The 26003-nt window shown below is 50.9% G+C and overlaps 1 protein-coding gene across 2 annotated transcripts in view; it reads right to left on the reverse strand.

Moving 5' to 3' along the window:
* Nucleotides 1-1788: 1788 nt before the first annotated feature.
* LARS2 (leucyl-tRNA synthetase 2, mitochondrial) overlaps nt 1789-26003 on the reverse strand; it is a 153236-nt gene continuing 129021 nt past the window's right edge. For both annotated transcript variants that reach the window (XM_080805188.1, XM_080805187.1), the window contains 4 exons: nt 24227-24304; nt 21082-21193; nt 7908-8035; nt 1789-3083 (listed from right to left, as the gene is read on the reverse strand). In XM_080805188.1, the coding sequence (XP_080661314.1) occupies nt 2904-3083; nt 7908-8035; nt 21082-21193; nt 24227-24304 (498 nt within the window). In that variant the 3' untranslated portion in view covers nt 1789-2903. The remainder of the gene's footprint in view (nt 3084-7907; nt 8036-21081; nt 21194-24226; nt 24305-26003) is intronic.

The raw sequence follows: 26003 nt of genomic DNA on the forward strand, positions 1-26003 counted from the left end.
ATTTGTGGGCAAACTTCCTTCTCTCTCTGTAAAGGTTGGAATTTTTAAAAATTATGGTCAGGATCGCATTGTGTAAATATACTGATTTATTCATGAGAAAAAGGTCATATTACATTTTTTTTCAATAAACCATCTTTGGCTGCACCCTATTTTCCTTAACCAGCTCCCCAAGCGTGGGTAATTAAGTTGGGAGGAAGCATGTCTAAGCCTTTGCCCAGCTCATTTATTGTTTTAGGGTCTCAGGGATCAATTTCATTTTCCTTGGCGGATGGTTGGCACCTAGCGTGGCGGCATTTCCCTGCCATGGGGCTTCCCAGGAGCTGCTTTCCCTATGCATAAACTCTCTTCACTCATTCCCCTGCCATTGCCCATGAACCTGGGCGTTCCACCAATTTGGCAATAACCTCCGCCTCCAGCCCTATGGAACCCACCCCGAGCTCTCAGAAGGCACCCACCTGTGTCCAGGGCTGTGACTTCCCGGCTTTACAGAAGGGAGGCCTCCACAGGGAGAGGCCAGGCCAGACTCTGCTCAGAAAGCCGGTTTTTGGCCAACATCTCAATTTCCTGACTGTGGCACTTTGGGCCAAGATGGGCAAATACTGGGGGTGGGGGAGGAGGAGTGGGGGGCTGGGCAAACACGGCGGGGGTGCATCCGGGGATCTGGAGGCCAGAAGATGTGGGTTTGGATCCCAGTTCTCCTTTTCTGCTGTGGAAACTGAGCAAGGTGTTGAATCCCAGAGCCTGGGTTTCTTTGTACTTAGAGGAGGATAATTCCTTCCCTGTAGGGTTTTTGTGAGAGTTACATGACGTAATACAAGTGAACTTGTTGGGTCCAGTTTTTGACCTAATCAAGGCAGTTATAAAGGACTGAGATCATTCCCTACACCACCTCCCTACCCCCAGGGATTAGCATTCTGTTCCATTGTTCTTTATACCAACCATCTCTAGGAGCACCAAGGAGCTCTTGTTTTCAAAAGGCTTATCCTCTTGCAGAAAAAATTCTCCAAAGCCACGGCGGGTCAGTCCAGTAGCCTTGAGGCTTTAATGGCCTGTGTCTCTGGCCAGATTTTGTGCAGATAAAGGGCTCCCTGCCCTATCCTGTTGATGGGTTCAAGGCCACTTAGGCTACTTTAGGAAGAAAACAGGACAACAAAGCAGAAACACTCAAGGCTCCCTCCCTGTATCAAATTTCTGCATCTACTTGCTTATATCAAATTCACATGTGGAATAGGGTATGTACACCCACGTGGGCTCTGGGAGCATCTTGAATACCTGCTGGAAAGTTCTGGCCCCTGCCTTCCACTCTGGGACTGGTCTTTCCCAGCTCTGCTCCTTCAGGCTCGGGTCCCACACCAGACTCATCCCAGTGAAGCGGAAGAGAGGGAGAGGAAGGACTCGACATTGCGGTTCAGATCCATCAAGTAACCCCGTGGTTCTGGAACTGTGCTGCCCGTTAGAATCACCTGTGCGGCTTTTACGGTTCCCTGATGCCCAAGCACACCTAAGATCCATTACATCAGAATATCTGGGCATGGGGACTGGGCACGGCATCAAGTTGAACGACATCTGGGAACCAGTAACTTAACCACTGTGGCTAACGAGCCTGGACCAGGTTTTTGTCTACCACAAAAGGGACTTAAGTCAGTCCCCCCACACCTCACTTTGGAACTTTCCGTGTGGAGTCAGGCACATGGCCGATGTTTCCGATGATAATGAAACCCCTCGATCTGTTCCTGATTAACTCCCAGAATAGGAAATATGGTGGCCAGTCCAAGATCACACATATGTCCCCAAGTCATACATGACACGCATTTTATTGCAATAAAAAAGGTAATCTGTTAGCTGCCCGACTACAGCCACATCTGAGGCTACTTCAGAAAAACGGCATCCGAAAACAAATATAGGTTTTCAGTGGCACAGGATGGCTGGATTCTCTCCCACTGGCCCATTAAGTATGAATCAGCGGCTCTGGCCAGTTCTGAGAAGGGCACCTAACTGCTGACTTCACTGAAAACCAGATTACCGTAATGCACCGACAACAGGGGTCTGTTCCTGGCCACCTCCTGGGCAGCCAGGCGGCGGCAGCTTGAACATGGAGGCGGTGCCCAGTGCTTCTGGACCACTGGCCCATGGCAAGCGAGCTCACGCTAATACCCGGCGCGGGGGCCCACGTCAACGGCGCGGCCATCTGGGGCACACATGAGCAGACTCCCCGTGGGGCTGCGGTGCGCCCTGGGCCGGGTTCCAGCTGAGCTCGGAACCGGCGTGGTTCTGCTACACCACGCAGCACGTAAGACACGCTGGCGGAGGGTGGAGGTGGTGCTTCACCGGGAGCCCGTGTGTCAGCAACAGAGCTGGCCCGGCAGTGGGGACAACTGCGGAGGGACCCGCCCCGCCTGCCTTCGGGTGCAGAGCAGCTTCTGCATACCACGTTGAATATTTGGACACGACCCCCATGGCTCCTCCGTCCAGCCGGAAAGCGAGGGGACCATCTGCCACGATGCCCAGGCTGTCACCTGTCCAACACTGGCTGTCCTCGCTGCTCCCGTGCCTGTGGGTCCTCAGTTTACCGTCATGTCCCTGGAGTGTGCAATTTCTAGGAGTCAGAGCTCCCAGGCTGCTCGCCACGTTCATTCTCACTTGCTTCTCTTCTCGCCTTCCTGCAGACACCCAGGAGACACCCAGCAGTTCCTCTGGTGGCTTCCTCCACCTGCAGCGGCTGCCCGAGCCCTCCGTCTCTGCTCCTCTGCCCACACCCGCCCTCACCCCTGCGCCGGGCCCCACCGCACAGGCTCACTGCCCAAGCCTGACCAGCAGAGCGCGGAGGTAAACATTGAAGACGTCGGTGGCCACCCGGCCCTGGGCCCGCACAGGCCTCCTTCCTCAGGAGCGTCCCCTGGTGGTCAGTCCTGCACCAGGAAGTTGATGAGGGCGGTTCTAGGGGACAGGAAAGCCTTCTTGATGCTTCGCCCCTGCAAGAGCCTGACACCCAGCTCGCTTTGGAGGACGAGCTCATGGACTTTGTCCTGGTCCCTCGCGACGCCCTGGGGCACCGGGATCTTGCCGTAGTGTTTGTTGTTGATCTGAGAAGGAGAAAATCGAGACAAACGATGAGGAGCATCCTGAGGGTGACAGGTGGCCCCAGGAAGATGCGGCACCAGCTTCCCCAGAGGACAGAGGGCAGCGAGGACAGGAGTAATGCCCGAAAGCCACAGACTGGGAGAGAGAGGATGGGGGCACCCCGGCACGGAGAGAGCGCCTGGGCACCACGCCTGGAGCGCGCCCCGTCCCAGCTGTGCTGGAAATCAGGTCAAAATCCTCAGCGGCTTCAGGGGGGGCAGAGGGACGGTTGTGTCAAGGGGGGATCGACTCTCAGTCCCGCTCACAGCGAGGGTCACTGAGGATTTTATCCAGGTCTTGGGGGGCACCAGCTCCTGGGGAGGGCAGGTAAACTCCCTGCCCCAGGCCTGGCTCCAGAACGGGGCACCCCAGCCTGGGGACTGGGAAACTGGACCCACATCACTTTAACTCAGCCTTGCTGAGAGCAGGCCGGTCCAGCTGCTAACATCAGTGGCTGTTCTGGGTACCGGTCAATAAGGACACACGTCCCAGCAAACAGGAACTAGCAGTGGGACGGGGGAAGGCGCTCTCAGGGTCCACACGGCTTCTGAACCACCGTGCTTCAAATCCTCCATCCCCCCGCTCTCCTAAGAACTCTTTCACTAAAGCCCCTGGTTGTTTTTTTTTTTTTTTTTTTTTTTTTTACCGTATTATGAAAAGTTACCAGCAATAATTTCTCAGGTTTCAACCAAAGCCTATCAGGTGTCCCTCATGACCCACTTCATTTTCTCAGATGCACGGAGAACTTAGTGGCATTTTTCTTGGTGGCATCAACTTACATCACTGGGTGGGAGCCCCAAAGATGCCAACACATTGTGTCCTGAAATATTCTAGAAAATGGTTCTCCTAAAAAAGTCTGAGTCTCTCAGATGCAGGGTTTTGGTGTCCTAGAGCTGTGGGACTAGGGCTGCTGTTCAAAGGACGGTGCCCCCGGCCCCCACGATCTTGTTTCTAAGCCATTAGAAGTTGCCTTCTTACATGACCATGTGCTTGCTTTGATCAAGACCTTAGAAAAGACCTCCTGGGGCGCCTGGGTGGCTCAGTGGGTTAAAGCCTCTGTCTTCGGCTCGGGTCATGATCCCAGGGTCCTGGGATCGAGCCCCGCATTGGGCTCTCTGCTCAGCAGGGAGCCTGCTTCCCTTCCTCTCTCTCTGCCTGCCTCTCTCCTTACTTGTGATCTCTATCTGTCAAATAAATAAATTAAAAAAAAAAAAAAGAAAAAAAAAAAGAAAAGACCTCCTGTCTTGTCACACCAAAGCCGCGCCCTTTGTGAAGTCCCGGGGGGCCCCAAACACGGCATTCTTAGAACTGGTGCTTGTTCCCGAGTCACGGCTTCAGCTTGGGCTCTCGGTTCTCAGTCGGGGAAGAGGGGCCCAGGGCAAGGGCTCCTCTGGGCGTCGGAGGAAAGAACGCATGCTCTTGTGTAGACCCTCAGGCCTAGACTTCAGTTTTCTCTTCTTTAAGGATGGAATCCTCTGGATCATTGAGGGAGAAAACCTGTCTGAAGGGACCGGCTGATTAGGCCTTAGACCCTTATATCCCTCAGGACTCCTGACCATGATGGAAGGAGCCAGTGTGGGGTGTCCTCTTCCGCACACGGCCTTAGCACCATGATCCTAAATGCTTCTAGACACAGTGCTTCGCTGGAGCCTGGGGGCTGACCTTCAGCTGTCCCTGGGGAGGCCTGTCCGGGGAGCTGAGTCATTCCTGACCCCAGCTGGCGCAGGGGTGCGGCTTGTGGCCTCTGGATGTGGCCAGGGAGCCCAGCGGGCCTTCCCATGTGGCCCCCGGCACCCTTTCCTGGCTTCTGGCTCCTGGGACTCCCCCAAGTTGCCTTACCCAGGGCGGTCCCCTCAGAGCGAGTGGGTCCCCATCATGCTGCACCTCTGGGCACGAGGCACCAGTTAAACGGACAACAGAAGTCCAGGTGGGATTCCACACTGGACTTGGCCTTCAGGGGCCTAAAGGGGAGGCAGCTCTTTCAAATCACCTCAGAGAGTGGCCGTTTGACTTGAGAAAAGTCTTCCAGTCCCCATCTGGTGGCCTTGCAAGCTTCCATCTCTGCCACCTCCTCTCATTACTCACAGCCTCGGGCCAGGGCCTCAGTACTGTTATCCCAGACTTTTCCAAATGCTGCCTGATGGGCCACTGGCCAAGAGCACTGCCCCCGCCCCAACCACGGCCACCCAGCGACACAAGGGCAGCCCTGTGACAGCTGTGGACGATGAAAGCTCCGCTGACTAAGCTCTCACTCCGTGCCCGGGTCTGAGCCACGAGATCCACCCGAGCCAACCTGCTTCTCCTCCCACAAGCCTGTGAGGGACAGGCATGACCACTCTGTGCCCATTTTACAGACGGGGAAGCCGAGGCACACAAGGTGAAGCCACTTCACCCCAAGCAGTGGTGGAGATGGGATGGATGACCGCCTGGGTCCTCTCCTCCCCCTGATCAGATGCCCTGCCAGCCCCCCAACCCTCTCAGGGGTGGAGCCTGGCCTTCTCCCCAACGGCCTATGCTCCCCTCTCCACGGCTCCCAGTCCCAGCGTCACTGAGGGCTTTCCCTGCCTTTGCTTCTGCCGATCAGGCATCCTCTCCCCACCAGGGAAACACTGCTCCTCGAGCCCAGGCCCCACACCCCCTTGCGGTAATGGCCCCGACTGCCAGAAGCAGAGAGGTCCACACCAGTAGCTGGGGACCCTGCGTCTCCCCCAAGGCTTGGGACCCCTTCTGCCGCCCTTCCCTCACCTGTAAAATGGACTTGGTCACACAGCTGCCTTGTCTGTGACATGGGTAAACCCAGGCCCGCTCCCAGGGCCGTGGTGCAGGGTCAACAAGTCAGTATCTAGAAAAGTTCTTAGGGCAGTGCCTGGCCCTTAGTCGGCACTCACTGCTTGTTTGTGGGTTTTGTCATTAGAGCGTCCAGAAGCAGGCCAAACAGCTCCCGGCAACATCTGATCTAATTCCTTCCACAATGCGCAGAGCTGGGCATGGTGCTCGCCTCCTTTCATCGTTGAGGAAACAGAGGCCTACAAAAGGATCTTGTAAAATGGGAGACTTCCAAGCAGGACAGTCTCATTCCCAAGCTCCATGCCTTAACCTGGAAGTTACAGAAACCGCCTGTGTGTGTGCCCATCGTGGGCCCTTTACACCGTCCCTCCCGGGCACTGAGCCACTCTATGCTGAGGCAGCGCCTCTGGGCTGGGGACCCCCAGGGCTGAGCCCAGCCCTGTATACCACAGGCACAGAGGACACGGTCACGGCGGGCCCGAACCATGTGGAATGACACCATACTGTCACCACACCTGCTATTTCTGCCCAGGGCACCAACTGAGATCACACAGACACAGAACACAGGCCGCCACGGAAGTTCCGCCACGTGGCACGGTGCCCCATGGGGGAACCCGCAGGGCGTCCTACTCACATCCTAAACTTTGGGTTTTCATTTCCACGATAATCTGAAACCATTTTACCAATGACCAGAACGAGATGTCTTTTCCGCAGTGACTAAAGCAGAATGGTATTTTATAGGCTGCAACTTCATTTTCTCAAGTTAGCACTTCCTCACACTGAGGACGGGTTCTCAGGGGTACCCAAGATCATTTCTTATAAACGTTACTTCAGGTAAAGAAACTTCTCTGTGTCACCAGGCTATTTTTGGTTTTGAAGCTTTGGGGAAGGAGCCTACCAGGGCAGACCCACGTCCTCCCCTCTGTGGGGGAAGCAAAGTGGGGCTGCGGTGGGGGAACGAGGTGTCAGGGGAGGTGGTGTGGAGAGAAAGCGGCTGGGAAGGGGCCGGGTCTCCCGCGTGGAGCCGTCTTTCTAAACACCAACTTGCCGGCTGGGCCCAGGGTTTGCACACACGCAGAAGAGCCGGGGCCTGGCCGACCGGGCCCCTGTAAGGCCGGGCTCTCCCTCAGCTCCTGGGTGGTGCGGTCCTGGCCCTTTTCACCATTTGCAATGGTTTTATTTATTTTTCTTTCCTTTTCCCGCTCTCTCCCACTCGGCTTTCAGCTCCATCAGGGGAGGGAGGCTGTCTGTCCTGTTCAATTTTGTACCCCCCCAGAGCCTAGCACCGTGCCTGATGCACAGCAAGTAACGTGATCTTTACTGACCGATGAGCAAATCACCTCAGGCCCGGCGACTGACTTCTCTGCGCCTAATTTCTCAAGTGAAATCAATGAGAAGGGAAACGCCTACCTGACAGAGTGGTAAGAGATTAATGAAATCTTGGATGTGAAGGGCCTGGCCTCACATGTGGTTCAGAGACGGGCCAAGAGGGCCCCCTGTTCCCCTCTTTCCCTCTTCAGACACATCAGCATTAAAAATTCCTGATAATGTGTTTCAGAGTAAACACATTAAAGATGTAAAAATTACATAAAGGATAAACTATCTGAGTTATGTGCTCTGTAAAAGGTTGGAATATAAAACTACTTTTATGCATCTATAATGACGCAATTCACTAAAAAAAAAAAAAAAGACAAAAAAGAAAAGAAAGGAACATTCCGTAGCTGTTCTGAAATAGCTTTCCCAGTGAGGTGCTCCCTCTCCGCCAACCACTCACCATCCCCCTCCTCCCTAAAGGAAGCAAGAGCTGAGGAGGAGACCGGAACGCCGCGGGAGGAGGGCAAGGCGATCGGAACTTCTGATGCGGGGCGGGGTTATGTCACAGGCTCGCAGTGCGTGGTGACCTCTCAGTGTACGAGAGTAAGACAGGCGGGGAACGGTCCGGCCGAGTCAGGCCAGATGGGCTAGAAAGGCCTGACCCCCTGGCTGCGGGGGACACTCACCAGGACGGCCATCTCCACCACGTCCGGCTGCTGAAGGAACTGCGGGTCCACGGCCGGCCAGGCCTGCAGCAGCACACCGGCATCCCAGGCGTAGTGGGCACACAGCTTCCCGGGAACCTGCGCCAGGCCTGCAACATCAAGTCACAGACGGTCACGGGCACGCGCGAGGCTCATGGGAGCAGGGTACACAGCTTTTGCCCCAATACAGCCTGGCTTGGAGCTGCCCGAGGAGGCCGCACCTCGGCTTTACACAGCCTACTAGGGGCCCCCCACTTACGATGGCCTGGCTTATCATCTGGGCTTAGGGGTACCCCCTCCCCATTTAAATCGTACCCAGAGCTATAGAGATGGATGGACACTTGGTTCTAAAGTGTGCATTCAGGGGGACACCTGGGTGGCTCAGCTGGCTAAGCATCTGCCTTTGGCTCAGGTCATGATCCCTGGGTCCTGGAATCAAGTCCCGCCTTGGGTTCCCTGCTCAGCGGGGAGCCTGCTTCTCCCTCTCCTTCTCCCTCTCCCTCTGTGCTTTCCCTCCCTCTCTCTCTCTCAAATAAATAAATAACATCTTTAAAAATCAAGTATGCACTTGGAAAAAGCAAGGCTGCTGATTTTCCTTGGTCTCTGCAGTTCTGTTGATGAAGGCACATCTTTGTGCTCCTGAGAACGGCTCCCAAAATAACGAGCCATGCTCACTTCCTTTCCTGCCTGTGAAGACTTGTGGTCTGCGAGGGCTCCTAGCCGGTCCTTTCACTCACGATCACGGGCGCCAACATGCCGGGAACAGCAGGGATCTCAGCCTTCACACTATGCTTCTTCTCGAGAGGGGCTCCTGCCAATGGCCTTGGCAGCAGTGAGGAAGGAAACCCCCCCCCCGCCCCGAGTCTCGTGTCCTAGCGTGTTTCATGCTGCAGGCCCCAAGCTGAGGCGGCCGTGCTCAGCACCCACAGGGCTGTACAGGGACTCCAGGGGATTTCAGCCATGGGGCTGCTCGCAGGGAAAGTTTTGACTGTAAAGCCTCCGCCGATCCCATGAGCACAAGAGATGCCCCCAAAACGTGCAGGAAATACACCCATCAGAAAACCGTGGACACATGCCCCTGCCTCCTCATCCTCCCAGAGGAGGGCCCTAGGCCGGGGGTGGCAGTGAACGTGGCGGCGTGCCCAGGCTGGGGCAGAGCCATGGCCACTGCACGGCCTTCATGCTGTGAATGGCTTTTCCGGGGGTGGGAGAGAGGGGATGGTGGTGGCCCTGCACCCCTCCTCCCTGAGCCCAGGAGATGCATTTGAGCGAGGGGCCCATGCCTCACAGGTGGTCTGAGGCCAACTGCAAGACGGAGGGACCGAATCCCACCAACGCCAGTGCCTGGAACACTGGGCTGGGACTGACAACGTTTTATTTTCCTTGAAGGCAAAAGTAATGCATGCTCCTTGCAAACAATTTATAAAAGGTCAAACTAGAGAGCAGAAAATCATGTTCACCTGCATAGCATTTTTTAAACTCCTCATTTTTTTCCCCTAAAATATTTTAATTATTTATTTTGAGAGAAAGAGAGAGCAGAGAGAGAGGCAGAGGGAGAGAGAGAATCTCAAGCAGATTCCACATGGGCTTGGTCCCACGACCCTGAGATCATGACCTGAGCTGAAATCAAGAGCCAGATCCTTAACTGACTGAGTCACCCAGGTGCCCCTAAACTTCTGATTTTGAAGAACAGTAATGTATTTAATGAACAGTGTATAAAGCAACCCCACCAAACTGAACCACTACCACCAAGATCATGCTGTATATGTAGCTTTGTATTCCTTTTGCTTCATTATTTTAAAATAATAGTGAATTTCACGGAAAAGGAGGATATGCAGTAGTAGGCATCACGTGATCCTAGTTTTATTAAATATTTCTAAGAACGGATAAAAGGTCAGAGAGAAGAAAGCAGAAGGGCATCGGTGATTCTACCCAGGAGACGGAATCATAGGTGATTCTTCCTCTTAAAGCTTTATAAACTCTCTGCAAAAAGCATTTATTATTTTGGTCATTTGAAAAGACATTTCGAAAGCAAGTTTTCCTACACTGTGAGATGGGTTCACGATTTCTCTTCTGGTTTCTTTTGAAGGCTACATTTTGTTCCCCATTTCACTTTTGAACCCAGCCCTGTTTCATTTTGTGCGTGAAGTGAAGGAGCCTTGGGGCGCCTGGGTGGCTCAGTCAGGTAAGCGTCTGCCTTCGGCTCAGGTCATGATCCTGGGGTCCTGGGATTGAGCCCCGCATTGGGCTCCCTGCTCAGCGGGGAGCCTGCTTGCTCCTCTCCCCCTTCCCCTCCACTTGCTCTCTCTCTCTCTCTCTCTCTCTTTCTCTCCAATAAATAAATAGAATTCTGAAGTACAGGAACATTACACGGCCAATTTTCCAAACCTAATTCGGAGCGCAAACCTTCTCTTCCCAATCGGTTTGTGATGTTTCTTCTACACTATCTTGTGCCAGGGGTGGTTTCAGGACCATCCACAGCTGCTACACGAAGCTGCTCAAGGAGGTCATCCACGATGCATGGGAGCCCAGGCCGGAAGGGGGATGGACACACCGCTCCCTTGAGAGAGTCTTTGTGCCAAAAAACGGGTTAGCCTCACTCGGATGTGTGTTCTGTGACACAGCAGATCTGTGTTCTGAGCTCAAGCTGCTTATCTCGTTGGTAGACGGTTACAGCTGGTTCCCACACCGGGTCCACGGCCCACTCTGAGCAGCACCGACCCGCTCCACTCTGGGACCTCTGTCCTGATTCCCGGGCTAGTGTCACAGATGTCGGTGTGGCCTGTTCTGTGTTTTCCTCTCTAGCATTCTCGTTGTAAGCCTGTGCTGCGAGTCAGTCTGCGGGTAGGGAAGGCTGGTCAGAGTCTGCGGATCGAGTGGTGTCCGAGATGTATTCTTGGGGTCCAGCTGGCCCCTGTGCCCTGGGCTTCCAGAACTTACTGAGGAAGCTACTCCATTGCTAACAGGCTGTTTGGCCGGAGCCGAAAGGAGCTTCCTGCTCGGTCCTCAGAAGGGGCACCATGACGACTCCCATCTAAATACAAGACGGATGTCACAGAAGGGAGATAATCATTTCTGTACTTACAGGCCGGCCCCCTAGGGCTCGTCCTGCGACTCAGCTGCTGTGGGAAGGATTCCAGAATCTCCGCATGGTCATCGTACAGGACGCCTCAGAGATGAAAAGGCCTTAGACACAAATGTTCTGGGCAGAAGCTGTTGCAAATTCCACTTAAAAAAAAAAAAAATGAGGAAGCCCGGCCTTCCTGGAGCAGCCCGGATGCTTATTTATAGGGGCCTGGGTCCCTGCCAGAGTTTGCATGTAGACAGGAGTGGGGCCGTCCTGCTCAGCGGGGCAGAACAGAAACTCCCGGCTCCGGGTTCCCGCAGTGTTTTGCCTCCCAACTCTGTAGGGAAGGAAAAACACCCAACATTTGCATCGCAGATACGATGGTGTCTTTACGTGACATGCGCCAGCTCGAGAGGTGGCCTTTGGACAGCACCTGGAGAAAGTCTGACCGTGGGCTGGGATGTGTCAGGGCCCTAGTGCTCAGGGCCACCACCCAGGGCTGTCGCCTGGGGCCTCCCCCTTCCTGCCCCTCCTCTGGGAGAGCTGTTGTCATCAGACCTTCCTCAGAAACGACCCCTCTTATGCTCTGAGAGCTGGGGAGGTCACCACGCTACCATGGCACCCCGGAGCAGGTGCTGGGATGGGCTTAGTGTCTGGGGATGGCAGCCTCTCTTGCTGGCCACCAGCGGACCTGCTTCCACTCTGCACCCCTGTGCTCGTGCGTGTGCGCGCGCACACACACACACACACACACACACACGGCTGGACTTGGGGACTCCACTGAGCCTCATCCAGCCCTGGTGATTCCAAAAAAATGGACAGGACGGGATGTCGGCTCATTTCAGCCTTTATCCACCGAAGGAACTCCACAGACGTTATTTTGAGATAACGACACCGACGCCACACACATATTCGTACGTAAAATGCCATCTGGACGTCAGTGAGAACTTCTGCGCTGCAATGATCACACACATACCCCTACACGATTTGTATGTTTGTAATTGTGCTGGAATTAAGGGATATGGCACATATGTACAGCAAAACGTGAAGCTACGCTACTTTGTGGCCGCTTTCATTTCACGAAGAGAAATGGATTGGCAGTAGCAGCCTGATGGTTTGGGATAATGAGTCCGTTCTGAATGCCTCAGGGGGTGCCCCTTGCTGTCACCTCACAATTACAGTGCTGATGGGAGACCTGGAGCCCGCACCAGGTAAAGCCTGAGGCAGGAATCCAGACAGAAAGAAATCACTGCACAGCCACAAGAGGGGCCAGAAAGACAGAAACAGAGACCTTACCACCACACTGTGAAGAACTTGTATTTTCGACAAGAGGCTAAACTCAAAGCAGCACAAGAAGTAGAAGGAGGACAAGCACCCAAATGTCCACGAGTGGAAGGCGACTCGATGACTCGTGGAACATCCGCAGGGGGGCACACGACGTGGCTGATAAGAAAGGGTCCGGCCGAAGTACCGACACAGAACGACTCCAAACACAGAGCGAGAAAACCGTTTGTACGGCGGGCCAACATTCGCATTAAGAACAGATGCGCACAGAAGACATGAACAGACATTTCTGCAAAGAAGACATCCAGATGGCCAACAGACACATGAAAAAGTGCTCCACATCACTCGGCGTCAGGGAAATACTAATCAAAACCACAATGAGATACCACCTCACACCAGTCAGAATGGCTAAAATTAACAAGTCAGGAAATGACAGATGCTGGCAAGGATGCGGAGAAAGGGGAACCCTCCTACACTGCTGGTGGGAATGCAAGCTGGTGCAACCACTCTGGAAAACAGCATGGGGGTTCCTCAAAAAGTTGAAAATAGAGCTACCCTATGACCCAGCAATCGCACTACTGGGTATTTACCCTAAAGATACAAACGTAGTGATCCAAAGGGGCACGTGTACCCAAATGTTTATAGCAGCAATGTCCACAATAGCCAAACTATGGAAAAAACCTAGATGTCCATCAACAGATGAATGGATAAAAACGATGTGGGATACACACACACACACACACACACACACACACACACACACACAATGGAATACTATGCAGCCATCAAAAGAAATGAAATCTTGCCATTTGCAATGACGTGGATGGAACTAGAGGGTATTATGCGGAGTGAAATAAGTCAATCAGAGAAAGACAATTATCATATGATCTCACTGATAGGAGGAATTTGAGAGGCGAGGCAGGGCAGGGGATTGTAGGGGGAAGGGAGGGAAAAAATGAAACAAGATGGGACCGGGAGGGAGACAAACCAAAAGAGACTCTTAATCTCAGGAAACAAACCGAGGGTTGTTAGAGTGGAGAGGGGTGAGAAGAAGAAGTGGGTGGCTGGGTGATGGACACTGGGGAGGGTATGTGCTATGTTGAGTGCTGTGAATTGTATAAGACTGATGACTCACAGACCTGTACCCCTGAAGCAAATAATACATTATATGTTAATAAAAATAAATAAAAATTTAAAAAACAGATGCACAGTTCATATACCACGTGCATGGGAGTCTAGCAGCAGACTGGACAGCGAATGGGGAGCAGGGGGTCTCAGAGCAACAGAAGGACGGGGGCAAGGGTGCAACGGGGCTGAGGACACACCCTTCCTCGACAGTCAGATGTGTCACAGTACGCACTGTAGATATAACTTTTCTTTCTTTTAAAAAATATTTTATTTATTTATTTAACAGAGATAGAGAGAGAGCACAAGCAGGGGGAGCTGCAGAAGGAGAAGCAGGCTCCCTGTTGAGTAAAGAGCCTGATGTGGGACTCGATGCCAGGACCGTGGGATCATGACCTGAGCTGAAGGCAGATATTTAATGACTGAACCACCCAGGTGCCTCGAGATGTAACTTTTCTTTCTTTTTTTTTTTTTTTAAGATTTTATTTATTTATTTGATAGGCAGAGATCACAAGCAGGCAGAGAGGCAGGCAGAGAGAGAGGAGGAAGCAGGCTCCCTGCTGAGCAGAGAGCCCGATGCGGGGCTCAATCCCAGGACCCTGGGGTCATGACCTGAGCTGAAAGCAGAGGCTTTAATCCACTGAGCCACTCAGGCGCCCCGAGTTGTAACTTTTCAATTAAAAATTGAGGTTTTGCTTGGTTTTAAGAAGCCCCGAGAAGCATGCTGGAGGGGAGGGGGAGTTCCCTTCTGCAGCTGGCTCTTGGCCGTTTCTTCCGAAGCGGGGCTAAGGGGAGTGGCAGGAGCAGAGTCTGTGGGGCCCGGAGGGCAGGCTGATCCTGGGACCGAATCCTGCCTCCACTTCGTGCCTCAGATGCCAGCAGGATGAAGGGCTGCATCTGGTCAGTTGCGTGTGTGTGTGCACACGCGCATGTGTCTGTTAAAACCCTCTTCAACTCGAAATAAATTCCTTCTTCCCTTCCTCCCTCTCTCGCGGTCTCCTATGTTCCAGAATCAGAATCTCAACACTCAGGACTTGTGGGTTTAGAAAGACAATGATCAACAAACCCCATTTTGAAATAAGAAAATGTTCACAGGAGGTCGTAAAGCGACGTGACTCCTCTTTCTATCTCCCCCAGTGGCCACGTGTAAACCAGGATACTGAGAAGGGTACAATCCGCAGAGCTTATGCAGATCTCATCTCATACAAGCATTTATTAGCATGAGCGTGAGCGTGCGGCTTCATGGAACCTCCGCCACGGTCAAGATCCAGGGCGGCTCGGCCACTGCTGGGCTCCTCGTGGTCCTCTCCGTGTGGTCACCGCCCTGCCCCCTCTGCCCAGTCCCTAAGCCCTGGCGACCGCTAATGTGTTTTCTACCTCTATAATTTGGTTAGTTCAAGAATGCTGTATAAATGGAATCATGGAGTATTTCACCTTTGGAGACTGACTCTTTTTTCCACTCAGTCGGATCCCCCTGGGATCCATCCGTGCTATTGTCTATGAGAAAGGTCATTTTTGACGTTGATGAAATTATGCCTCCAACCAGAGTACCACCGAGAAGCTCCCCGTCCGGTGATTTTCTGCTCTTTGTCCACCCACAAAGGAAACCTCGTGTCCTCTGTCTGGAAACGGGATCCGTGACTCCAAATACACAAAATTTGCCTAAGCAAGCAGCTACCACCCTCAGCGGGGGAGCACAATACTCTACTATGGTACACAAAAGTGAGCTGCGGGAATTCAGACGTGGTGCCTTGAGCTTCTCAGATCCAAAACTTCAGGAAGGAAAAAAGATTTCCTCATCCTGTTAGTTTGCCAGCTGCCAAGACGTTGGTTCTGTTTCTCACTGAAGGTCTCCACTGCCTCTTTAAGGGGCTGGCAGGGGACTATTCAGCCTCCCTGAAACGTTTCCTTTCTATCCACAGCAGGGATGGCCATTTTGCCCACAGGACTCCAAGTCTCCCCTAGAAGACAGATCCCAATTCTGCCGCTCTTCTGTGAAAATCTGTTTCTCTAGGGAACTCTAGAAAATGGCCATTTCGGAACACCCCACCCTCACGGTCTTCCCTTTACAGCCATTCTGAGTTATCTGTTGAAGACATGGAAATGAGATCACAAGCTACATGAAAGTGAAATTTTCCAGAACAAATGAAATGTGTGTAAAAACTGCCCAAAGCCTTGGATCAAGAATGACTGATAGTGCGGGATAACAGTAATGATGTTCCTCGTGACACAGTGCTTCTGTCTGCAAAGGACTCCCACCACCTTGAGACACCAGCCCTGTTTAGCTCTGGGAGAGACAGGAAGGAGTCACACCTCCATTCTCTCCTGAGGGCACCTGACCCACACCTGTGACTTAATGACCAAGGTGCACGGGGCTTGCCACACCAGGTGCACGGGATTCCTCACTTAACTGTCATAGACCCTGCGGCTCATTCAGAGGGTGTCCCACGTACACACATGGAAAGCCAGGAGACCAAGGTTTCCCATTACTTCCTCGAATTAAAAAAAAAAAAAATTGGTTGCTATGAATTTGTAAAGCTCGAGGGAAGACCTTCACTAGACCACCCTCCCCAGTTCTCCCACAAATGCCCAGAACAGAGCCAGGCACATAATACATGCTCAATAAACTGAGATTCAATCTCTACCTACTCATGATAACACAGCTCATGAAAGCTCTGTGTGGCATGTTGGAAAAATCGTGGTGCAAGGTTCAGGATGGGTTAGTTTCTATCAGGATGCTTTAGTCCGTGTCCTGTTGGGGATCCTGCCATGCCACAGTGTACACTTGATTCCTAAGACCTGCCAGGGAGGGGACAGGGCCCTGGGGAGAGTAGATCCTTGCTGCCCTCCCACAACACAACTGGAGGGACATGAAAAGCAGTGGGGGGAGGGCGGCTTCTGCAAATCCCACTGACATCAATCCTGGGAGAAATGAAAGGAGGGAGGAAGACAGATAATGCAGGAACAAAGCAGGAAGATAAGAGAGAGATGTGCATATTCTAGAATAAGAGTTAAATTTTTTACAAATTAGATTGGTTTGTTTTAGAGCAAAGGAAGACAAGGAGAGAATGAACAGCCCGCCATTTAAAAAACTTAATGCGGTTGTCTATGCTGAAGGAAAGAGTTACGCTTCCTTCCCAAGGAGAGAACAAAAGGCTGCATGATTGAATATGGCATTAGTGTGGCAGGGTCTGATCCCAACCTGCCTTTAGGGCACTCTGCCTTTTCAGCGAAGAATGGATAAATGTGTCATCCTCTACAGTCTGTTCTAAAGCACCACAGAGGAACCCAACACAACTCTCTCGGTAGAGTCAGTGACACCCTCATTTCCAAGCCCGACCGCGCACGCTGAGCAAAACTGGTCTTCCTTAGGAAAATAATTGCCAAATTCTAAATCAAACACTCAATTTGATGGTACACTCAAAGTCCGCTACGCCATGATCAAGATGAATCCAGGCAGGGAGAGCTTCATATGAGATGGTCAACGAACAGTGACATCGACAGGGCAAAGGGCGAAATTAAAAGCAGATGACACACCCCTCAACAACTGGAGAATGGACGTTAAATAAAATATAGCTCCTATTCCTAATATGAGTTCTGGAAAACAAGGACAGAGAGCTGCTTCCTTAACCTTAGCGGGAATATCCACGTGCCTAGGAGGCTCAGTCAGTTTAGCAACTGATTCCTGATTTTGGCTCAGGTCATGATCTCAGGGTTGTGAGGTCGAGCCCTACACCAGGCTCTATGCTCAGCGGGGAGTCTGCTTGAGAGTCTCTCTCCCTCTCCCTCTGCCCCTCCTCTACCCCACTCATGCTTTCTCTCTAAAAAAAAATTTTTTTTAAAGATTTTATTTATTCATCTGAGAGAGAGAGAGAGAGACAGAGACAGCACAAGCAGGGGGAGAGGGAGAAGCAGACTCCTCGCTGAGCTGGGAGCCAGACCTGGGGCTCGACCCCAGGACCTGGAGATTATGACCCAAGCTGAAGGCATATGCTTAACCATCTGAGCCATCCAGATGCTCCCTCTCTAAAAAATTCTTTAAAAAAACCCCAAAATGTTACAGGGAGTATCTATCCTAAACCAACAGCCAACATCAAACCCAACAGGGAATCGTTACTTCCCCTTCAATCCGGAAGTGAGACAGGACCACCTGGACCACCACCTTGAACATTTCATAGGGTTTTCCGAGCCGTTTAATACACAGTACGTACACAGACACCAAACCATAGAAAGAGAACACTAATCCTTATGTGCTGATCACGGAATCCTCGCCCATCTAAGAGGCTTTTCCCCCTAACCCAAAGTAGGAGAGATTTGTAGGGAATCTGGGTAATAGAAAAAAGTATGCAAATAAATTTTTAAAAATTATGTGCCAGCCATTACCAGTCAAAAATCATAGAAGAGAAAAGATTTCAGTCTTTCAGTCAAGACCAAAAAGAAAATATAACCCAAAAATACTCAGGAATAATCTTAAGAAATGTGTAGGACCTCCACGAAGAAAACTTTAAAACCTGATTTAGCACAAGGGAAGTCTTGAGTAAAGACAAGAGACGGGGCGCCTGGCTGGCTCAGCTGGTGGAGTGCGCAACTCTTGATCTGGGGGTTGTGAGTTCGGGCCCCACTCTGAATGTAGACATTACTTAAAAATAAAATCTTTTTTTTTTTTTTTAAAGATTTTATTTATTTATTTGACAGAGAGAAATCACAAGTAAGCAGAGAGGCAGGCAGAGAGAGAGATGAGGAAGCAGGCTTCCTGCTGAGCAGAGAGCCCGATGCGGGACTCAATCCCAGGACCCCAAGATCACGACCTGAGCCGAAGGCAGAGGTTTTAACCCACTGAGCCACCCAGGCGCCCAAATCTTTTTTTTTTTTTTTTAACTAAGTTATTTATTTTAGAGTGTGAGGGGAGGAGCATGGGCAGGAGGGGCAGAGGGAAAGGGAGAGAGAATCTCAAGCAGACTCTGCGCCGAGAGAGGAGCCTGACACCGGGTTTGATCTCACCACCCTGAGATCACAACCTGAGCCAAAACCACGAGTCAGATGCTTGATCAACCGCACCGCCCAGGCGTCCCCAAAATAAAACCTTAAAAAAAAAAAAAGGGAGAGGCAGACCATACGGAGGTCTGGGAGGGGTAAAGATGTAAGGCTTTCCCAAATTTATTCTGGATTTAACCACATTTCAAGTGAAATCAGAAGGACTTTAATAATAAAATTATACCAGAGATCTACCGAGAGGAATAAACAGGTGAGAAGCACTCAAATAATTATAAGAAAAGAAATGAAGGGAGGCTAGCCCGCCACCAGATGTTAAAACTATGTTGAAAAATCCGATAATTAAATCAGCGAAACAGAAAACATACTCCAGAAACAGAGCCTGGAGAGGAAACGGGGATAACTTTCCAGGAAAGCAGTCTGAAAACATAGATCGAGAGTCTTAAAAACGTTCCTGTCTTTTCCCCTTCAAGGGCACGATCTGAAGCAGAAACTCAGATCTCTGCACGGGCTTGGTCCCTGGCGGATTATGGGAGCTAATGCCAGACATGTCACTTGGGCAGTTACCAAAGCCATGCCTGGGGGCAATTAATACAGTGATTAAAAACATTTACAAGTTAAAAAAGAAAAATCAGGGGCGCCTGGGTGGCTCAGTGGGTTGAGCCTCTGCCTTCGGCTCAGGTCATGATCTCAGGGTCCTGAGATCAAGCCCCGCATCGGGCTCTCTGCTTAGCTGGGGGCCTGTTTCCTCTTCTCTCTCTCCCTGCCTCTTGGCCTACTTGTGATCTCTCTCTGTCAAATAAAATCTTAAAAAAAAAAACAACAAAACTTTAAGGAAAAAAAAAGAAAAATCAAAACGTTTACAAGTATATCTTGTTTTTAAACTGGAAATACAGATGACAATTTTTTTTTTTTTCAAACCCACAGGAAACCGATCAGAGCCCCATGTAAAGCAAAGATGGGCAAACTGTCGCTCCACATCCTGACTGCCTTGAGTTGGTCCCAACGGGCCACACGAGACCTGTGACAGTGAGGCCAAGGCCTGGGGGCCTGAACTCTTCTAAGACATAGCCACCCGCTCTAGCCGTGACATTCATCCTCATGGCAGCCAGGCGGGAGCATATCACTCAGGGTTTCGGAGGGAGGGCATGGGCCCCGGTGGGGTTACTCTACCGTGCAGGGCGAGTTTATCGCCAAGGGATTGCAAAGTCCTTGCCAAAGCCCCAGAATCATGACGGAGGCTCTTGCTGTACCTATCCACCTATGATTCAGAGAATCAGAAGCAGATCTGAGGATGTGTATCAAAAGCCTTCATATTTTGTGTCTCTTTGGGGCCAGCATTCTATTTAGGCATGTGTTCTAAAAATTAGCTATTCAACTTTTAAAGCAATAATGTATCATTATAACTGGTTTCTGTGTCCAAAAATAGGACATGGGAAGACACCATAAACCTCACACTATCTGAGAAAGTAGTTCCACGTTAAAGTTAACAAAAAAATAGAGATGATAAAAAGGAAAAGAAAGAATTAACTATTGAAGACAGCTTAGGGTAAAGAACATTCAAATTATTTCGTAAAAGGAGAGGATGTAGGTATTTCTAGTGATGGCCTTTTAGAACGACCAGTGGGCCCTGAAAATGCTCTCAAGGGGCTGCCTTCTGAGAGGAAAAGTGCGTGAAGTCTTGCTTTAGGCTTTCCTCTGAGAGCCAGGTCCTCACAGTAGAGGGACACAGTCTCCCACTGGCCTGTGCATCAGAATCACCCAGGAGCTGGTTAAAAACTCTCCAGCCCGGGTGGCTCCATCGGTTAAGTGTCTGCCTATGGCTCAGGTCACAATCCTGGGGTCCTGGGATCGAACCCCAGAGCCCCATGTCAGGCTCCCTGCTCAGCGGGGAGTCTGCTTCTCCTTCTCCCTCTGCCTGCCGCTCCCCCTGCTTGTGCTCTCTCTCTGTCAAACAAATAAATAAAATCTTTAAAAAAACCCAAAACACTCTCCAGTCACTCCCCAGGCTCCAGAATGGGGACTTCCCAGGGGGTGGGTGGGGCGGAAGCTTCTACATTTAGGTCCTGTGAGTGAGCCTCAGGCAGTGGGACTCACTCCAGCGCCCGGTTGAGGAATGACGGTCTGCTGGAGAGACTGAATCTCAGTTTAAGTTAGAGTTTTAGGTCTGGGGGCGCCTGGGTGGCTCAGTGGGTTAAGCCTCTGCCTTCGGCTCAGGCCATGGTCTCAGGGTCCTGGGATCGAGCCCCGCATCGGGCTCTCTGCTTAGCAGGGAGCCTGCTTCCCTCTTTCCCTCTGCCTGCCTCTCTGCCTACTTGGGATCTCTCTCTCTGTCAAAAAGGAAAAAGAAAGTTTTAGGTCTGCAAAGTTGACTCCAGGTGCCCTTTTCCCCATCTGTAAAGTGGGACTAAACCTGCGTTTCCACCTTAGAAAGAGAACACGGGGTCTTGGCCTATGGAGAGCTGGGGGGGCCCCCATTGTGCCAAAGTGGGAATGGGTCTTCCCCTTCTGCAGGGGTGACCCCGCAGAAGTACCACCGTTCCGACTACAAGACAGAGGGGTCCCCGGTACAGAGGCCCGATGCCGGAGCCCACGTCCGAGGCCATCTGAGCCCCGCGTCTTGCCCGACAGGAGGGCCGGGCAGCCCCCGAGGGCAGCAACGGGGCCCACGGGGACGTCCCCACCTACCAGCCCAGAGCTCCGAGGCGATGTGGGGGGCCATCGGGGCAGCCATCACCACCAGGGCACAGAGCACGTCCTCAAACTCGCGGCTGTGGAGAACCACTCTCGGAGAAGCTTGCTGAGGAACAGAAAGAACAGTGGGAGAACAGAGACTGGGTGAGGAAGGCCATGCGCATCTCTGAAGGCCAGAGACGCAAGCAGGTAGGCAGAAGCCCTCCCTCCCATCCACGTTTGCTCTGGATGCAGAACTCGCCCCGTTTCATCAGAGTATTAAAATAGTATTAAAAATAGTGCTCCGCTCTTCACTGAGCACGTCCTGTGCCCTTGGTCCAAGGCTGACTCCATAGTTCCCAACAGAACCTCAGAGGGCGCTGCTGCTCCCCGCCCGCCCCCCTCCCCCACGCCCCGGCCCAAGGGTCTGTGGCTGACCAAGTGTCGTTGCCCCCATGAGAATCCAGCTGTCTTAAATCAGAAACTTCCCCTCACCTTTTTTAAAAAAAGATTTTATTTATTTGACAGAGAGCAGAGAGGGAACACAAGCAGGGGTGTAGTGGGAGAGGGAGAGGGAGAAGCAGGCTTCCCACAGAGCAGGGAGCCTGATGCGGGGCTCGATCCCAGAACCCTGGGGTCATGACCTGAGCCACCCAGCGCCCTGCTGAATCAGAAACTCCTGACCACTCTGCGAGGTTTCCCATGCGCTGCAGGACCAGTGAGGCATGCAGCGACTCACTCACAGGCTTTACGATGTGAAACACCCAGGGCAGGGGTCCTCCTGCCCCTTCAGGGGTCTCGGGGGTCCTATTACACAGCTGTGCCGGTTACTGTGAACACCCAGTTTCTTCCTGCGGTGCAGGTAGTCCCAGAACGCAGCCACACCCACTGAATGTATGGGGTACCTACTGGATGCTTGACTTTAGGGATAAAATGTCCAGAAGCTTTTGCCCTCAAGGAGGTTATAGCCAATGGGGGAGAAAAGTGACAGATGAATCGAGGGTGTCACTGATTCCACAGGCTGTGGGTGGGGAGGGAGAGTGGTCAGCAAAGCAGGGTGTGAGCTGGCGAGTGCAAACCAAGAACAGCCCAGAGAGAAGTGGCTGTGGGAAGGATGGTGGTACTGAGTTTCCTAGAGGCTGGCCAGGGGGGCGGGGGAGGGTCATGATAAAAACCAGCCTAAGGCGATGGTAGTAGCAACTCAATCTGTGTTTTTAACACCCACGTAAGGTATTTTGCTAGGTAAAAAGAGGCCAAAAATATTATACTTTTTTTTTTTAAAAAGCATGCCTATATGATCTTTGCAAAACTGCCCAAGAAATCAGAATATAACTCCATGGGAATGGATACAGAGAGCATCTACCAGAAGGGCTGCAGACAGAACTTGCTGCTGGGGAGAAATTTCATTTTTCTGTAATATTTGTCAGTTTTTTCCTGATTAAAAAAACACACACACGGGACCCCTGAGGGGCTCAGTTGGTGAAGCGCCTGCCTTCAGCTCAGATCATCACCCCGGGGTTCTAGGATTAAGCCTCTGCATTGGGCTCCCGGCTTAGTGGGGAGTCTGCTTCTCACTCTCTCTCTGCCTGCTGCTCCCCCTGCTTGTGCTCTCTCTCTCTCTGACAAATGAATAAATAAAATCTTGGGAAAAAAAAAGACCCATACACACTCAGCAAAGAAAATCTGGGAAATACAAAATCACTCACAGTTATACCACCCAGAAAAAAACCTAATGTATTTTATCCTGGTCTCCAAAAATATGTGAATATACACATCTGTCCCCATACCCTTTGCTCAACTGGAATTTTTATCCTATGAGCATTTCTGTATTGTGTATTTACTTGATGTTGAATCAGGAACGGTTTCTGATACTAAGGATTCCTGGAAGACACGATGTGAATGGTCGTGGCACATTTCCTCCCTATTGATATGATAGACGTTATCTCATGATGTCCGCATTGAGGACAGCTGGGGTTCTACGTCTCTGTGATTATAAGTCACCTGCCACAGGCTGGCCCTGAGTCAAAGGACATAAACCATCGTAGGGATGCCGACCTCAAAGCCAAAGTTCTTCCTGGCAAGCTTACAACAACCAAGGCAACTGCTGGGATATGACACTGTCTCACTGTCTTTGTCATAGCACAGACTTTATTTTAAAAAGGTCAAAAAAAAAAAAAAGCATTGTGTTTTTAATTTGCATTTCATGATCATTAGTAAGGTAAATACTTTTTTTTCTGCCAGGTTTACAGATTATTTCTATCCCATTTTCTGTGGGTGATTCTCTTTTCACATCCTTTGACCATTTTTAGGTCAGGTAGTTTGATATTCACATGTAAAGTGCTCTTTATATATTAAGGATGTTAAGCCTCATGTCGGACATATTTGTTATAAAATGTTTTCCCCAGGTTTTACCTGCTTTGTAACATGGCATGTTTTAATATACTAAAAATGGCAGGTTTTATGTAGTCAAACCCGTAAATTTCTTCCACTGTTCTTAAAGTCTGGGAGGAGCTTCATGATAAAAGGAATCTGTTGATACTTTTCATGTCCCTTTTTTTGGTTGTTTCTTGTCCAAACAGCTAACCACTTCCCCAAACTCCCATTTGTTGACAAATTCTTCCCCCGGTAAGAAAAATTCTAGTCACCCGTAGCAAGAAGAGCAGTCTATGCTAAAAAGGCTGACTTTTGTTTTTAGTGAGCACAAATCTGATCGGTTTTGGTTAAAGGAGTGTAATACGTTAATGATACCAAGGGGGTGTTGGATCAATCAGGAGAGCAGGTAGAGGAAGCAGGAAGGAAAGAGGAGAGCTGGAAGACAAGGGGGCTTGAGTCTGGTTCTGATTTGTCACTAATCAACCAGACATGTCATTGAACCTCCCTGGGTGTCAGTGTCCTCATCTGCAAAATATGGGAGTGGGGGAAGGGATTGAGGGGTAGGCTTTCCACTGGACAATCTTTAAGAACCTTCCAGCTATAAAGCAAGGTTGTGACTGGGGGGGTGGGGAGGGGAATGCTTCTTTAATATAACGGAGCACACCAAGGAGGAGACGCCATGGTCCTGTTCTATCCACGACCCAGGACCTTGCAGTCCACCTCCCAATGCGGCTAGAAGCCACCCTGTCCTCTGCTACCAGCAAATGAGGACAGGAGGGCCACTTACCAGAAGGGCACTGGTGAGTCCCATCAGCTGAGAAATCACAGAATTCAGTGAGAAGTCCTCTGTGAAATGGGCAGTCACCTACGGGTAAAAGTTGAATAATTTACTTTCTTCAAAATCCCTTTAAGCTTTCCACAAAGACCAATGCAACACAACAACAAAGCAAGTGAATTATTCAAACAATGTGAATTAAATGAATGCGAAGATATTTACAAAGGCATTCATTATCTTGAATGATCATGATTAACGTTTCACTGGCACAAAGATTTTTAAAATCAGGGTCAACCGTGTTTCCGTGGTTCCACACTTCCTGCTCCCCCACATTGGGGACAGTGTCGGTTCTCCCTGGGGGGACATCGAACGCTACCAACTACCCGGACACAAAGCAGGACCCGCAGATGACAACAATCACCAGGAGATGGGGTATGGGATGTCCCTTCTCTGCGGCTCCGTGACTTTCATTCACAACAGAGGTTATTTGTATACGGGATAAGGTGAGTTTTGCATGTTCAGATATGGAATCGAAGTAAGAACACTGATAGGACTTGTCAGCTCCTTCCTGTTTATGGGCTTCTCGATTTCGACCACGGCCAAGAATACAGAAAAACAAGTCTACAGATGCCAAGAGTTTCTGACTTGTCGAAATACCCCTAGTCTATGATGTGACAGAAGAGAAGAATGTACCAAATCTAGAGGAAGAATGTGGCATGGAAACAATCACTCGGGCATCACTCACATCACGAAGCTCAGCTGCATGCACTCTGTGTCTTTACACTAGAGTAGAGGGGTCGGGAATATTCCCTGAGCAAGTGTCCCTGAATGAGACCATGCTGGACTCAGGGTCTCATGAAAACCCTGTTCCTGCAAAGTCATCAGTTACGAGCCCAGAAAAGTGACCTTGGCTGACTTTATGAGTTCAAACCAGCAATTCTCAAAAAGTAAAAATAGAATTAAAAATTTGGCCTGCGGAGTATTTGGGGTGTCCGGGACCCAGTACCACATAAGCTTTGGATCCCCTCCATGTCTTCTTCCAAAGACATGTGACATTTTTTTCAAAAAGTGCTGAAAAAAGCAAATGTCATGGTATGGTATCAGACGTCTAGAGAAATTTATAGGGATCTGTTATCAACGAAGACTCTCTCACAAGGAATCAGGGGCAGCTGGCTGGCTCACAACTCTTGGGGCATGAGTTTGAACCCCACATTGGGTATGGAGATTACTCAAAATTGAAATCTTTTTTTTTTTTTCAAGATTTTATTTATTTATTTGACAGACAGAGATCCCAAGTAGGCAGAGAGGCAGGCAGAGAGAGAGAGGAGGAAGCAGGCGGCCCCTGCCGAACAGAGAGCTCAATGCGGGGCTCGATCCCAGGACCCTGGGATCATGACCTGAGCTGAAGGCAGAGGCTTTTAACCCACTGCGCCACCCAGGCACCCCCCAAATTAAAATCTTTAAAAAAGAAAAAAAGAAAACGATTTAGACGATAAAATATTGTCTATGAAGGTAACACAAACACATCATTTATTGGCAAAAGTTAACCCACAGTGACTCACACGGATGCTGTGTAACAACGTCACCGGGTGGGGGAGTGCTCACCACGCGGGGCATCCAGGAACTCTCTTGGCTCCGGGCCTCATCTCTGTCCCCATCTGTACAGAGCAGTCTCTTTATGCCCCCTTCAACCCTACACTTCTGTTTCTGTTCACCTCAATTGTAGGGGTCCTGTATTTGGTTCTCTGCCCCCGTGTGTTAAGTGTGGCACTCCGGGAAGGGGGCGGCC

Source organism: Martes martes (assembly GCF_963455335.1).
Source record: "Martes martes genome assembly, chromosome: 1".
NCBI lineage: Eukaryota > Metazoa > Chordata > Mammalia > Carnivora > Mustelidae > Martes > Martes martes.